The sequence below is a fragment of the Lissotriton helveticus genome, chromosome 3_1 (genome assembly GCF_964261635.1).
Source record: "Lissotriton helveticus chromosome 3_1, aLisHel1.1, whole genome shotgun sequence".
Taxonomy (NCBI): Eukaryota; Metazoa; Chordata; class Amphibia; order Caudata; family Salamandridae; genus Lissotriton; species Lissotriton helveticus.
The window spans coordinates 1021429945-1021446172 of NC_136061.1; the positions used below are offsets into that span (position 1 = coordinate 1021429945).

General features: G+C 43.2%; 1 protein-coding gene across 3 annotated transcripts in view; it reads left to right on the forward strand.

Annotated features, from left to right (window-relative positions):
• The window catches only part of GPR155 (G protein-coupled receptor 155), a 361714-nt gene that overhangs the window by 257344 nt on the left and 88142 nt on the right, over positions 1-16228 (forward strand). For all 3 annotated transcript variants that reach the window (XM_078681541.1, XM_078681540.1, XM_078681542.1), the window contains exons 9-10: positions 2102-2192; positions 7441-7648. In XM_078681541.1, coding sequence (XP_078537667.1) covers positions 2102-2192; positions 7441-7648 — 299 coding nt within the window. The remainder of the gene's footprint in view (positions 1-2101; positions 2193-7440; positions 7649-16228) is intronic.

Genomic DNA, 16228 nt, shown 5'->3' on the forward strand with positions numbered 1-16228 from the left:
GGGGATGATGTTTAAAGGATACTTGCGTGAATAGCATAATCTTAAAACAGCGACATAAGTGGCAAGACATAGTTTTACTACATGCAATCCAGAAAAGGAGTGAAGGCGCACCCTCTGCACAGAAGCATCAGTCTGCCAACAGTGCAGTCTTGCATGAATGGGCATAGCCAGCTTTGCTTTTGCACGCTATTGGCCCATCTCCTATGTGCATGTGCAGCATTTTTAACTAGACCTAGTGTGAGGCGTGGCCAGAGCTAAAGGCAGGTTTCCTTCCTAAGCAATATGAAGCCGTTTCTTTCTACCACATAGAGCCAGTATGGCCCAGCTATGGGTGTGGAAACAGAAAAGCAGACTCCAGGGAAGCTGTGATTGGAAAAGACAAGCAAACCATCCATGCCAGAAATGACCTAAGGCATTCATTTCATTTCATTTTATTCCATTCCATTCATTCGTTCATTTCATTTCATTCATTAATTTCAAGACAGGAAAGGGAGAATCAGGGCTCATCCCCCTAAACAATAAACCATTCAATTAATGAGTCAGTATTTCAATTTGTGAAGGACTGTAAGCTGCGAAGGTCTGTCAAGTTTCCTCCTTGATTGCCTTCCCCACACAAACACCTCCTCTGCATTAAAGTGGGGGTTGCCCTTAGTATGTGTATTAAGTTACCCATAAGAAGTAAATGTAAGTTGAAGACTTAACTAACGTCCTCGGTAATTTTAAATGTTCTGCAGTGGTCATTTGTGTGAATCAGATATACTTTTTCAGCTGTGTTTACTGTCTTCTACTACTTTCCCATGTTTGTGGATTACAATACTAGTTCGGTAGTGTAGTGATGTGTGAGGGCCGGATATAGAGGCTAGTGACCTCGGTTTAGAGGATAGGGGTTGCTGGGACAACTTTTGAAAGCTTAATGTTAGGAGTAGGATTAGTTCCAGTGGAGAGATGGTTCTGGGGATTTTAATATTGATACATAAGGATCTTTTGAGCATGGTAGATCGGAGTGCCTTCTCATATCTTTGCAACTTGTGGGATGTTTACCTCTTGCTTTTTGGTAACCGGAGGAAAGCATATTGGATTCTTGGTGACTGTGTCATTCCAGCCTTGTGAGGTGTGGCGGTGGTGTGCTTATTTCTATAAGATGGGAATAGTCACTTTTTAGTGATTTACATGTTGTTAATGTTTTGAATGAGTTTGGTAAAAGAATGTCAAAGTTTGTCTCTTTTACCCTAGAAGGATTCCCAAAATAAGTGGGTTGGGCAGGGACCAAGAGAAGCCATTGAGGCGTTGACCTGCATATGTTGATTTTTCCTCCTGAGAAATTCCAGGGACATACTTTATATGGCTTTGTGGATAATTCATTGGGATTTGAAAGCAACATGGTGTGGCGTTGGTAAACTTGTGTTCGTTTAGAACGAAAATAGTAACCCTCACTCATAAGGCTGTTCCTTTAGGAGCCCCTGTCTCATTAGCAACCAAAATAAAAACCTCAGGAGGTTCTTGCTTTATCCAGGACTTAGAGTACCCCTCTCCTGAAGACGCTCAAAATAAGGAACACTAAAATAAAATACTTGTCTTTTGTGGGAATTGTTTGGGGAAACTGAGTAATAAAATTGGATCTAAATTAATCATACTTGACTTATTCTTGCTGTGTTCCTGTCTGCCCTCTGCCATTCTTTGTCATGTTTACGATTGTAGGGCAATCATTGTATTATGCTTCACAGAGAATGTGACTTGGAGTGGGTAACATATGATGACCATGTTTCTGATCGCAAGACTTTTAAGGTGGCCACCTGATTTCATGTCATTCCAGACACGGTTTCCAGTTCTGGACATTAAAGTGCTAATAAAGTGCACTCCTGATATTTTAGTATAATTGTGTTTTTACTGAGTTAATTAGACTAACACACCTGCTGCCAATGATTTGTCGGTTTAAAACCCAGGACTGGAACCATTGCCCTTGATGACATGGAGTGATTTGGTCATTCTGCTGTCCTGGCATACAGTTATCAGAACGAGAAGAAAGATCTGCTTCACAAATCCTTGTGTGTGCGCACATGAAAACAGTTTATGACCTGCATCTGTTGCTCTTAATTCACAGTGTCCCGGCACTTGTTGTGGGAATTCTCCTGATGGCTGGTCAGCGCAACAATGACAGCACAGATTCAGCATTCTTCTACGGAACGTCTCAGGTAAAAAAAAGCATCCTTACACTTCATTCATTACCATTAAAAATAAGGAAATTGAACCCGTCCAGATTACCCGACCTGAGTGAGTGTATTAAAGCGAGTAGCTGCAAATGAGTTCTCTTTTCTTTGGGATGTTACTATTAGGGTTGGGAGGAATGATTAACCTAAAAAGCGAATCTTGTGAAATCTGCCATTTTTTTAAACTTATTCAGGAAGTGCATTTGGAAGACAAATCTGCCTGTATCTGCTTTCAGGCCAGAGAATAAAAACAAACCTATGTTTTGGTCAGCACTAAAAAAGACTTTGAATTGCCTTTTGCAGAACCCTTCAGTGCCAACAACCAATCAGAATTAAATCATTTAATGTAAGAGCATGTATTGGGACTGTTCTGATCAGAGTGGCACATACCTGAACTACTCATTGACCCTGCAGGACTGGGACTGTCATGAAATTCAAACAGGACGGTTGCCCCATACCCCACCCCCACCCTCCCAGATTTGCGCCGGAGTTTGTATGCAATCATGGTATACAAAACCAAAGCCAATAGGTCTTGCCTCTGAGACTATTGGCTTTGTCATTTCCTTTGTTCATGCTGTACAGCATGAGCGTTGCCGACTTTGGCAATGATTTGTAGCATGCTGTATAGCAGCATTGCTAAAAATAATAATAAATAAGCATTGGCAAAGCAAATAGGCCATGCCTATGTTTTAGCTGTGTTTTACACCTGTGTGGTTGCTGTTCAGCATGGCATTGGGTGGGGTGGGGTGGGGCAGATTGTGGTGGAGTGGGGTAGATTGTTGTTGATTGGAGTGGGGTAGTTTGTGGTAGATTGGAGGGGTAGGTTGGAGTTAAGTGAGATGGAGTGGAGTGGAAAGTGGAGTGCGGTAGAGAAGGGGAGTGGGGTAAATGGTGGTAGATTGGAGCAGGTTAGACTGGAGTTAGATTGGAGTTGCATGGGGTGGGTTGGAGTAGGGTATGTTGGAGTGGGGTAGTTTGGAGTGGAGTAAGGTAGATTGGATTGGAGTAAAGCGGGGTAGATTGGAGTGTACTGGGTAGGTTGGAGTGGCCTGGGAACGATTTGAGTGGGGTAGATAGGAATTGGCTAGATTGGGGTGGGTTTGGTAGATTGGAGTGGAGTGATATGGGATAGATTGGAGTGGGGTAGATTGGGTGGATTTGAGGGTGGTAGATTGGAATGGAGGGGTAGATGGTGGTAGAATTGAGTGGATTGGGGTGGAGTGGGGTAAATTAGACTGGTGTAGATTTGGGTTACATGGGGTAGATTGAGTGAAGTAGAGTACAATGGAGTGGAGTAGTGTAGATTGGAGTGTAGTAGAGTGGAGTGGAGTGTAGTGGGGTATATTGGGGTAAAGTGGAGTGTGTAGTTTCTGTGGATTGTATTGGAGGGGAGTGGAGTGGGGTAGCTTTTGCACAGCCCAGCCAATAGCTCCAAACAGCGAGACCTATTGGCTTTGCCAATGCCTCTTCAGATTGGACAAGGAAAAGGGAGAAATGGTTTGGGGGCTTGCAGAAGGAGAATGTTTGTGGGCTATCTTTGTGTTTAAGTAAGAGCTTTACAAAAAGTACAACAGTCATGTTTTGAGATTAAAGGTAGACGTGTGAGTGAGTAGGGTTGTGGCGCCACTGCACCTGTGCCTCCAAAGGAAGGTGCACCTTTTGAAATGCGTGGGCAAGCTCAAGGGTCGGGAGAGGGCTATGTAAATGGGTGAAACAATTCAGTGGTGTGTCAGTGAAGGGCTTGTGTGGGGCTCAGTGCCACTGCACAAAAAGAAGCCGTGAGCTAAAAGGTGTAGTTATGTTGGATACGGGTGGGCGGTGAAGACTCAGAGTAGTGTGTAGGAGTTGGGGTGCACTAAAGGATGTAGGGAGTTGCTGGTGTTATAAGAACTTAGGCACCAAAAAGGGTACTTGTTAGTTAACAATAGAGCCAGGCACAAAATGTGTGGTATTGCACAGTGCGTAGACAGTCTGTATAAGTACGTTGGCCTTTAAAGGCGCTTTAGTTCCTTTTATAAATTCAAAAAGCTGCATCATTTTTGTTTCCATGCGTGGGTGAAGCCGGATTGTCCAGGTACACCTGTTGTGCAAATGGAAGTTACTGGCATGGAGGTGCGGGTCCAAAAAGTTGGGGCGGGAGAGAAAGGCCTGGTAAAGTGTTACAGAATAGTACCCATGAGTGTTTTTTGTAGTTGGTGATAACGCAAAGAGGCCAAAGCTATTTTAATAAAAAGTGCTGTGTGGCGGAGGCAGCATGGCATGAGCTGTGTTGGACGTGGTAAATGTGCTGCTGTACTTTTGGGAGGAATGCAAAAGAATACATTATTGTGTATTGATGGTATTTTTCGGATAGTGTTTTACTGCGCCTACTGAACATAGTGAAGTTCAGGTGCAGTAAGCAATGCTGTGTAGGATAGGGATGGTAAAGGGGGAGGGAGAGTCCTCTTCGGGGTGGGTAGATAATAACATACTTTGTTTAGCTAAATTTGGAAGTGAACAAGTGTAAAACGGACTGGAAGGGCGTGAAGGATGCAGTGTAATTGGTAGAGCTGTAAATCAACACATCAATTGTTGAAAGTAAACTTCAGGAAGGTATAGAGCACGATATATGTAACTGTAAGTAGACGCAGTGCCGGCCAAAGTGTTAAAAAGAACCTATAGACAGATTGTGAGACATTGAAGTGGAGATGGGAGAGGGTGGGGGTGGGGTTGGGGGTTAGTATTAGAGCGGGGCTAAGATTGTGGTGTCTGTTTACAAGTAGCTGGAAGTAGCCGAAAGCTACATTTAACAACTTGTGCATTTGGGTAGAAAACCACAAAGAAATTATTTATTTATTTTGAAAGTTTTATATAGCGCGAACATGACCACCGAGGGTATCAGAGCGCTTTACAGATTATGCATCACAATGGTTATAATCAAACATACAGAATCAGCAAGGCAACAAAATCAGAGTCTAATTGCCAAACATTATCCTAAGGAAAAAACAAACACAACAAAATCGTCAGCTCAACAAAGACCTAATCTAGTAATGTCCAAGAAGACTCGTGAACCAAGTGGTTGGGCCATAGTCAGCAGGTGTGGACCAAAAACAAATAAAGGAGCCATGTTAAAGAAGAAATGTCTTCATCAGGAGTCCTTTAACTTCTTTTTTGAAGAAGACAGTGGAGGGGTTCACCCTGACTTCGGGTGGAAGGGAGTTCCAAATCCTCTGCGCCATCCCTGAGAAGGTTCGGTTGTAGGTCTTTTTTTCTTGAATTTTTGTGGTTTTAGCAAAAGGGTGCTGGCACTTCTGGAGGCTCTAGAACCGCAGGAGAGCTCCAGTTTCTGAGCGAGGTACAGCGGAGTCTTGAAGTGGATGGCCTTGGGAGCAATGCATGCAATTTTTAACTGTATCCGACCTTCATATGGAAGCCAATTCAGGACTCGGAAGTCCGGAGATATGTGGTGGTATTTTTTTGTGCCAGTTAAGAGTCTAGCAGCTGAATTGAGGGAGGCTCAAAGCGGAGCCGTCCTAACTCTAGGCAGGCTGCAAAGAGTTGCGTACCATAGTCCAGCTTTGAGATCACTAATGCTTGTACAGCCACCTTCAGGTCATGGGCAGCCAGTAGAGGTGTTGCATCAATGGAAGTAAGAAGAAACCTGAAAACCGTGGGGGGTGGGGCGTTATTGGGACCCCTCATCATATGTTCTACGGTGGCATCCTTGTTCGCTTCACCACTGTACCAGGTTCGTTTGGATTTTTGAACAAGCTAATCAGAAGCTTCAAGGACCCAATTAATACCTTTCACCCATTGTTTTTTCAAACTTTGCTCATATGACTGTGATGTTATTACTTCTTGAATGTGATTTTTATAGCGCTAGCAACCTCAACCTTTTTTTATATTTATTGAAATGTCATATGTTTTTTTTTTACACATCCTCCTTATATTAGGAGTTTTAATTGCTTACGTTTAAAATTGTAATGGTTTTAATTAACTAGACAATATTTTAAATCAATCAATATAACAAATAGGGTTTCTTCTTTAAAAATTGTTTCAGGCTCTCAGTTCAAAACAATTAAAAAAGCATTCAGAACATGCTCAGCCCTGAACATTCAGGGCCTGATTCACAAAGGGCCTCCGCACTCGTGGCGGAGGAGGCAGTGAAGTTGTGGGGAGTCTCCACACTCAGAGATTTCTCATTGCAGAGACTTCCCCACCCCCATGGCTATGGGGCCTCCTACACAGGTGCGGTGGCCCTTGGCGAATCAGGTCCAAAATCTCTCAGTTAATGTTACAAAAAATGAATGAAAAAGACGTTCTGCTGTGAGCTATAGACCTACGAAAGAGAAAAAAACACTCTTTGTAGCAGAAGACTATGCTGGAGTTTTTGCCACACCTTTCATGGAGTTGCTGAACCTATCTTCAACGAAATGAATAGTGCTATTGCAGGGTTACCTCTGCCAACTAAAATCTTGAATTATATTGTTACTGAGCAGCTCTAGGAACACAAAACTTTGGAAGCCTTGACCTTTATTATGTCGGTTGCTGGAATACTTCTGGGCTGTTGACTGTTGCAGAACAAATTCCTTCATTTCAAACACAAATAATCACTTTGTGAAAATGTCGGTTTGCATATATGACAATGCTCTCTTTGCTGGTTTAGGGGTATATCGAATTCAGCTTTTGCACAAGATTCAAAATGTAAGACTGCGTAAACATGAACTAGTATGTACATTTGTGCTTTCCATTTACATGTTTTTTTTTAACACAGAATACATTTTGAGTTAAGATTGCCTGCACAGAATAACTAGCCAGTAAACAAACTCAAACGTGTGCCAATAAGAACACTTCGATCGGCTAGTAAACACCCTTTGAACATTCCACTTCCACACCTTAAAGGAGGCGGTATAAGAAAGTTTCCGTTAATGCACCAACATTATGCAGTAGCGTGCCTAAGCATTTTGGAGAAACACACTAACCCTTAGACTCTACAAGATAATAGAGCACTTCACATGCTTGTTTGTACCTATGAGTCATACATTTTATTGATGAAAATGTGTAAATAATGTGAGTATGTGAACTATGCAAGCAAATTATTAAACACATTTAACACTGTCCCTTGGTCTTGGTGTCACCCACCTCAGGTTTGAAAGACACATGAAAAATGTAGTCTAAATGTTCATGCTGCTAGCTATGTTTCTTACTGTGTTTCACTACATTTAAATTCCACGTACATCACTTTCCTTTCTAGGTTATCTGCACTGCAGTGATACTTTTTGCTAGTATCCTACTGTCCAGCATTTCATTGATGTGTATGAGTCGAAATACACAGGATGGCAATTACCAAGCACTAGATCAATCCTCGCACAATGGTAGCATTCAAAGCGAGGAGCCAGAGAGGGAGATTAACCAGGACCCCCAAACATCACCAAGTACCGCGCCACTCTTAACAGAAAGAGGTAACTAATCTAAAGTTTGCATGTAGAGGTGGGCCATTGTTTACCTGATTTTCATTCATACAAATGTATTGATATTTTTTGGGCTGATGTAGCCAAGACCTTTTGTTTTAAGAAACTAAATAGAAAAGGGGTTTTGTTTCAGGTCCCTTCAACCATTTGCTGGTTAGGTCAGCTGTCTTCAGCTATTTATTTGTACGGGGGGGTGTAGGTGTGTGTGTGTGTTTTTTTTTCAATATTCAATAAAACAAAACGCTTGGTTGGATATTGAAAAATTGCGTACGGTGTGCTTCGCCGGCACACAGCTCCAATTATCACGGGCGGAAGGGGGTGGAAGTAGCATACCATCAATATATATATATACTATCAGCCCGTCCCGACGTTGTCCGGGTATGAAATAGACTGTGTGTAATGTGTGTATTTGGCAAGGGCAATTTATTTTAAAATTTTGCGGTAGACAACATTTTTTGTTTCATTAGAATAGGGACGGAGAAGGGCCAGCTGCAGCCCTGGTTGATGTTAGCAGGCGCGTGTAATTGGTGTAGTGATCCGCCGCCTGAGCCCGGCTACAGCCCTGGTTGATGTTAGCAGGCGCGTGTAATGTCGTTGAATGAGAGAGTTATCAGCCGCGGGTAAATCCGTTTAATGAGAGAGTTCAGTGACAGCGAGTAGGAGAGGCTGCAGTAATTGTCCCCGCAGACATGCTCATTTGCGTGTTCCCCCGCTTGAGGCCCAGATGCAGGCCTGTTTGATGTTATAAGGCGCGTGTTCCTCCGCTTGAGGCCCAGCTGCAGCGATGGTTGATTTTATCAGGCGCGTGTAATTAGTGTACTGATCCGCCGCCTGAGCCCGGCTAGAGCCCTGGTTGATGGTAGCAGGTCCGTCTAATTTCGTTGAATGAGAGAGTTCAGTAACAGCACGCAGGAGAGGCTGCAGTAATGTTACTTACCAGGTCTACAGCTGAACGCGATTGTCATGCCCTCTGCACACGACCACAGCAGACGATCTTCTGATTAATGTACGACCCACATGGCATGAAGGGCGGAACGCAGCACACGCCCCCAGCGTTTCTCACGCCCCCAGCGTGCCCCTTGATGTGGCGCAATTGCGTTCACATGGCATGAAGGCCAGACACACGCCCCCAGCATTTCTCACGCCCCCAATATGTCACGCCCCCAGCGTGCCCCTTGATGCTGCGCAGCAACGTAATTGGCGCTTGTATGTACGACTCACATGGCATGAAGGGCGGACACACGCCCTCCGCGTTTGTCACGCCCCCAGCGTTTGTCACGCCCCCAGCACACGCCCACAGCCCACGATGTGATGGCCGTACCACACGCCCCCAGCGTTAGTCACGCCCCCAGCTCACGCCCACAGCACAACGCAGACACGCCCACAAGGGACTACTTTGCTGGCACGGTTCTTTTACCTTTTAAATGTATATGGTGTCCTACGATACAATTGTATGTCTTGCACTGTATGATTGTGATGAACACCACTGTTTTTGAAAAGTTAATAAAAACAATTAAAAAAAAATGTATATGGTGGGCGTCTGCATAGCCTATGTCCTTCTGCTGCAACTGCCCTTTCCAACGCTGTATTGGGTGTTGTGATTGGTGCTGTGGTTACTGAGATTACCCGCCTCAAAGGTTTGGGCTCTCTCTTTATAATATTAGTATGGATATATCTATCTTGGGACCTGTGCACATCCTCTATTACAATATATATCACTAGAGTGCTGGGTCCATTCCATACGGGGAACAACAACAAGGTGATGGATGGAATGCATGAATTAATCTCAACCACTGCAATTGCTTGGGCCGCATCACAAAACATTGTTTTTCGCCCACCATGTCACCTCAGTTTGGACCCAACCATATGCAAATCAGCCTTCATCCGGCTCCTCATGGGGACAGTCCACCCTGAACTGCCAAGCCAAGTCCTTTCTGAACTGAAATACAAGCAACCTTCCTTTTCATTATTCTCAGGATAAATGTTATCCCTTTCTCATCTTTTGCATGGTAGGTCCAGTCAGCAATACATGCTGACTCCTATACATCTAACGGGATAATGCTTCCTATAGAGAGTGTTTCCGTGACTCTGACCCCTACCTGAACCCCCTGCCTTCTTCAGATTTGTTTAAGGTTTGAGGTTTCTTCTTTATGAAATGTTGTGACCTGATTGCGAAAACTGTCTGTCTGGAAGCTCGTTCCTTGACATAGGCGAAACAGCTCAGAGGAGGAAAGGAAAATAGTGTTCCTACTTCTTTTTTAGGGTTTCTCCAGTCATGCCCTGGAATCTCTTATAACAGGTAAGTGTTTTCTTTCAGATCGCTAGGCTCGCCTGGCATTACAGCAACGTTAGATGCAGATGCTGCTTGTCAGAAAAAGCGATACATGGCTATCAATTGCTTGTACACATGCCAGTGAATAGTGACAATTCTAGTCTGCCTATTGAGTGAGTGGGTAACTCCATGTTGTGCCATTTAGCACTGCTTTCCTACCCATGAGAGTTGACTTGAGAGCAAGTCTCAATTCCCTGCTGGGTTTAATGCAAGCATGTGATGTCTCAGCCTGTTTTAAATCTAGTTATTCTCTGCTCTGATAGCAGAGCAGTGAAAAAACAGCTTTCATTTTTTTTTATCTCACTCATATAAGAGCTGCGAAAAACTAGGCTCAGAATCCTGTGCCCTGGCAGGTGCTGATTTTTTTCCTCCCCTGGGTTTCCATAGTCCTGAGGGAGGGTGGACTCATGGATACATAGCTGTCCTGTGCCACCAACCACCAAATCCTCTGACTGCTACGGGTCTGTGCAGACCTTCACTGACATGGAAAAGAAAGTTGCACTGACCAGCAGATCCTTTTGAGAGCAAAGAGAACAGCCTGATAATGTACAAGTAAGGAATGGCATAGAACAAGGCGAGTAAGGGAGGCTTGAAGGGTGACAGGATTGTGAGAGAGATTTATATAGCGCCCGAATGCCCGTAGGCGTCTTGGCGCTCATAGCGGAGGAAAGAGCCTGAGTTCCAGTTGTGGGTAATTTAAGTTAAATTAATTTGAGAAAAGCCATGTCTTTATAAGCTTTGTGAATCCGAGTAGCGTTGGACAGCTTTTGATGTTTATTGGGAGCGAGTTCCATAGTTTTGCTGTGCCCAGGATAAAGCTTCTTCTACCCCAGTTGACTTTTCTAAATTTTGGAGTGCGGAGGAGTTAGCTCTGTGCTGAGCGAAGGTGTCTTGGAGGATGGTACCAGGTGAGATGTTGTTTCAGGAATACTGGTCCCTTTCCATGTAATGCCTTGTATGCTAGACAGAGGGCCTTAAAATCTATTGTCTTTTTCATGGGAAGCCAGTGGAGTTTTTTGAGGCCTTCCGATATGGACTGAAATTTGGGGATGTTCAATATTGCTCTGGCGGCTGCATTTTGTGTCCGCTGGAGCTTGGCCATGTGCTGCTTTTGGATGCCTAAGTATAGGGCATTTATGTAGTCCAGTCTGGCCAAGGCTAGGACTGTGACTAGAGTTTTTACTGCTTCTGGGGGAATGAATGTGCGTATTTTACGGATGGATTTTAAAGTCAGGAATGTCATCGATACAACTTTGTTGACCTAATGTTAAAAGGACAATTTGTCATCAAAGATGATGCCCAAATTCCTCACTTTCTGAACTGGGGTGGGGTGCACGCCCATGCTATGGGGCCACCAGTTCTGAGACCAAAAAGAGGTATCTGCTCTGAATAGTAGGACCTCTGTTTTGGTGCCGTTAAGCTTCAAACAATTCGACCCCATCCATTGGTTTATGTGGTAAATACATTGTTTAAAGCTATCGGCAGTGTCTTCAGGGCTGCTTGAAATTGACACCGCGATTTGGGTTTCATCCGCATAAGATATTATTGTAAATCCATATTTCCTGATGATGTTGGCCAGAGGAGTCACGTAAAGGTTAAACAGGGTGGGGCTCAGCCACGGAGCCCTGCGGCACTCCACATGGGAGCGTAAACTGCTCTGAGCGGGAGTTGCTGACCTGAACGTATTGGTATCTACAGTTCAGATAGGATTGGACCAGTTTTAGGGCAGTGTTCTTTACTGCTGCTTCTTCAATACATTTGATTAGTATGTCATGGTTCACAGTGTCAAAAGCCTCCGACAGATCCAATAGGATTAGGGCGGCCCTGGCTCCCGTGTCCAGTATTGCCCAGATCTCCTCTGCTGCCATAATCAGGGCAGTTTCTGTGCCGTGCCTTTGTCAGAAACCATACTGGGAGGAAGCCAGTAGGTCTGCCGAATAGATGAATGTTGTTAGTTGGGAGTTGAAGATTTGTTCCAGTACTTTGGCTGGGAAAGGAATCCTGGCTATAGGTCTGTAATTACTGTGATCAGAGGGATCTCAATTGTTTTTTTTAAAAGACGCAGAATTGACACCGTTTTCCAAGCGTCTGGAAAGACGCCAGATGTTATGACTTCTTTGTTGAGTGTACTAAGTTGTTCGCTGATTGTGTCTGGTGCCATGTGGAATATCATGGGTGGGCATGGGTCCGAGGGTGCTCCAGATTTTATGGATTGGATAGTTTGTGTTATTAGTTCAATGCTAGGTGGATCAAAGGAGTCTAGGACGCTGATGGGACATGAGATGTTTGAAGCGGGAGTGGTTGTCATGTCGTCATCCCAGTCTGTGAGGGATTCAAAAATGGTGAGCACTTTGTCCTTAAAATAACCTGCGAGTTGGTTGCAGAATGCTGCACTAGTTTCTTTTTTTTGTGGTTCTAGAAGTTTGACAAGTTTTTTCAGTGTTTAAAATAGTTCTTTACTGGAGTTGCCTGCTTGTTGTATTTTATCTGAGAAGTATTTACTTTTCTTATCCATTTTCATCTTTTTAAAGTGTTCAGTGATTGGGAATATATTTCTCTTTCGGCTAAAGTGTAGTTGCTTCTCCAGCGCCTCTCGGCTTTTCTACAGATCTGCTTCTGTTTGCGCAAGGCATCACAGAACCAGGGTTCACATTTCTTTGTGCGCTTGCTGGTAACACTTTTTTTCCGGTGCCAGCAAGTCTACTGCAGACTTAACCCAGTTGGAAAAACTGTCTGCCGCTAGGTTTGCCTCCGGTTTCAGGTCAGGATTGGAGGATGCTAGGGTGCATTGCAACTGATGGGGGGTAATGTCCTTCCAGTTGCGTCTTTTGAATGTCTTATGGGAGTTGTGTGGGTTGGGAATGTAGTGTGTGGTGGTTACAGTGAATAGATGGCTCTGTGATCTGACCATGGAACTGGCATAACCCCTATTATTTTAAGGTGGGGGTTAAATGTAAATAACCCATCCAAGGTGTGACCGGTGTCATGTGTGGGATGCATGACTTTCTGCCTCATTAGTAATAATGTATTATGGTCTTCTAAGTTTTCGAGGTGATAGTTAAAATCACCTAGTATGCAGTATTTCTGAATCAGTGCTGGCTTCTAGTATTGGGCTAATGATTTCTTCAAATTTACATTTATTTTTCAAACAAGGTGGTCTGTATAGTAGTGTGCCGTTGAAGGTGTAATTAGCACTTGGAGTGATTCGAGAGGAAAGCAGCTCGCAGTCCGAGCTGCTGCCTGCCGGGGGGGCTTTTACATCCAGAGAGTTGTCAGCTATGATCGCTAGGCCTCCACCCCGTTTGGATAGTCTGTCATTTTTTATAATAGAGAAACTTTGAGGTATAGCTAAGGCCAGGTCAGGATCTGAGGTGCTGTTTGCCCAAGTTTCTGTGACAAACGCCATGTCCACTTATGAGCTGACAGTAGTTCAGCAAACTTGACATTATGTTTTATCAGAGAGCGGGTATTAATGAGTAATCCTATAAAGGTTTTGGGAACTGGTGTATGCCCACGGGAGACATATTCATATTTGGAGCAGGTCTTTGTCTTTGTAAAAAGAAACATAATATTGCAGTGAGGGCAAAACTTTGGCTCTTTGGAAGGATCGATCTGATGGCATGGGGGTGTGAAATTAACTTTATTGAAACTCAGAAGAAAGGTGTTAGTGTATATAAGTCTTGTCTCTGCTTTTAGGATGTTGCAGCCAGGGGTTCTGGCCCTGGGCCAGGTCCAGGCGTGGACGGGCGCAGTCAGGCTTGCCTTTGGCGCGCCTTCGGTGTGCCGGCGGCGCGCCCGCTGCGCATCTGCTGCTGCATCCTGCTTTTATGGGAATGCAGCAGGGAATTGGCGTGCAGGCAAGAGGCTGCCCCCTTTGACCCAGAAGTTAGCCAGTGTACTCCTGGTTCATCCAGCCCTCCACAACAAACAGCACCAGCCGTTGTGGAACAGGGCTTAGAACCAGCATTAACGAGATTGGTAAGTGAATACAGTACTTACAACAGATTATGGTGCACTTTTAAAATCAGGTTAAAAAAAGAAAGACGTTTTGTTCTATTAAAGCAGAGAAATCCTTACAGCGTGTTCTGGCAAACCTAATCGTTGTTCAGCGCTAGTGCGGTATTTTAGTCAGTGGAGACAAGCATGGGGAAAAACCGCAATGACCTACCGCTACAGCTAGGACACCAAGTACTTTTAAGGGAGGACAGAAAGAGATGAGTCTGTGTTGTGCATCACTTTCCCATGACTCCTCTACTCCAGGGCTGATGATCTGAGTAATGAATTTGCAGTGACATATAGAAAATAAAATTGGAGATGGGTAGCCTTCAAAGTGGAGCTTTCCACCCTGGGAAATACCATCTTAGGTGGGCCAAGTAATATCATAGACAACTTCATCTCTCTTTTTTGTCTGCTGTCATTTGTCAAACTTTAGTGGAAAACAACTCTATGTTAGTTATACCTCAGTGGGGTCTAGGAGCCAAGATGTGAGCATTTTCTGTCTTTACTTAGCGAAAATAAGTTCTATTAGTTCAATTCACTTTAATTCCGTCTTATAAAAACCATTATAAAGCAGTATTATAGCACCAAGAAAAGCTGGTTTTTGCTATAGTAATGTCCAGGGGTATAGAGTGGAAAAAATTCATAACAACAATAAATAACTTTAAAAAAGCCATGAGATATTCTCCCAACGTAATCTATAAATATAAAAAAGAAAGTATGTCCGTTTGTCCTTTATGCATTACTACACCATTCATCCGATCGGCATGAAACTTTGTGAAGTTGTTGAGTACACTCCCGCAAAAGTTTCTGGCAAAAAAAAAAGAAAATGTTGTTAAATATCGGCCCCCGACCACCCAGGGCCCTCATAACCTTTCCAATACTGAACGTTTACAGTTTACGGTGTGACTCGCTTTTGCAATGACCATCAACAAAGCACAAGGACAATCGCTGCAAGTGTGTGGACTAGATTTGGAGAATCCGTGCTTCTCACATGGACAACTGTATGTGGCAAGCTCATGCATCGGAAAACCTTCTGATTTATTCGTTTATGCACCAGACGGAAAAACAAAAAATAGCGTGTATCCATAAGCACTCGAATAAATAAACAGAATTAAAACAACACTTTAAAATGATTTCCATATTAAAATGAATAAGTTTCAATAAAAATGACACAATGTAAATTGAATGTTATCATAAAAAGTTTCCTTAAATTTCCTTTCTTTTGAGATCGCAGCAACGCGCGATGGGTAAGCTAGTTCAATATAATAGCAAAAACCATCCTTGACATCTTGTTATGGAAGACCTTAGCATTACAGTAAACAAATGCATTAAATTATTCATTCTCACTCAAAGTCAAAGCATGTTTAATCTAACCATATATAAATTGCATGCTAACACCATTACTGCTTTTTGTCTCTGCAAACAAGCCGCCCAGAGCCGCTAATGTTTCAGATTATCTGCCATTTTTCTTTGCACACAGTTCTTGTTTGCGAACTTTAAACATTTTACATAACCTTTCTAAAAGTTTTGACCTCAAACAGGTCCACCATTTTTGAAGTATCAATGAACGTGCTACTGACATATTGAAATGCAATAATAGAGTGATTAAGTATTGTTCAGTTTGCTTACCCAATATGCTTTCTAGATACTCAAAGATCAAATCTCTGAATATATTCAATCTGGGGCATAGCCCCACTATAAGCAACAAGTTACCACAATCTGGAGCTTGATATCTGAAATATGAGTTGGAATGTCATGGATTGAACCCATTAAAGCAAGCTGGAGTGTAATGTATCAGCCATTTTACATAGGATGGCATAGTGCAAAAATAAGCACCCAGCAAGATTGAAAAATGTAACTTGGTTTGTTTCTTTCCAAGCCGGTGCGATTAAAACTGTATTTTCCCATTGTAGCTACCTGGCAGATATTTTTAACAGAGTCTGTTTGCTTAACCCTCTCAAATTTTTTTTACCCATGCTAATTTGTTTGAGCACATCTTTTTCACTAAGGTTCTACACAAGCCTTCTCTGCTCTAGAACAACTGAGGGATCCATCTTCTTAAGTGTGAGATATATCTCTTGTTATATGACCATTAGAGCAATTTACTAGCAGCTCCAACTATAGCCTCCATTGCGGTCCCCATTTTTCATTGATCACCGGATAATCTGTAATTTTAGAAAAGACGGCCGCTTTCAAACTTGTTCTCACTTGTTAAGAGATAACCTCACAGCTCTTAAAAT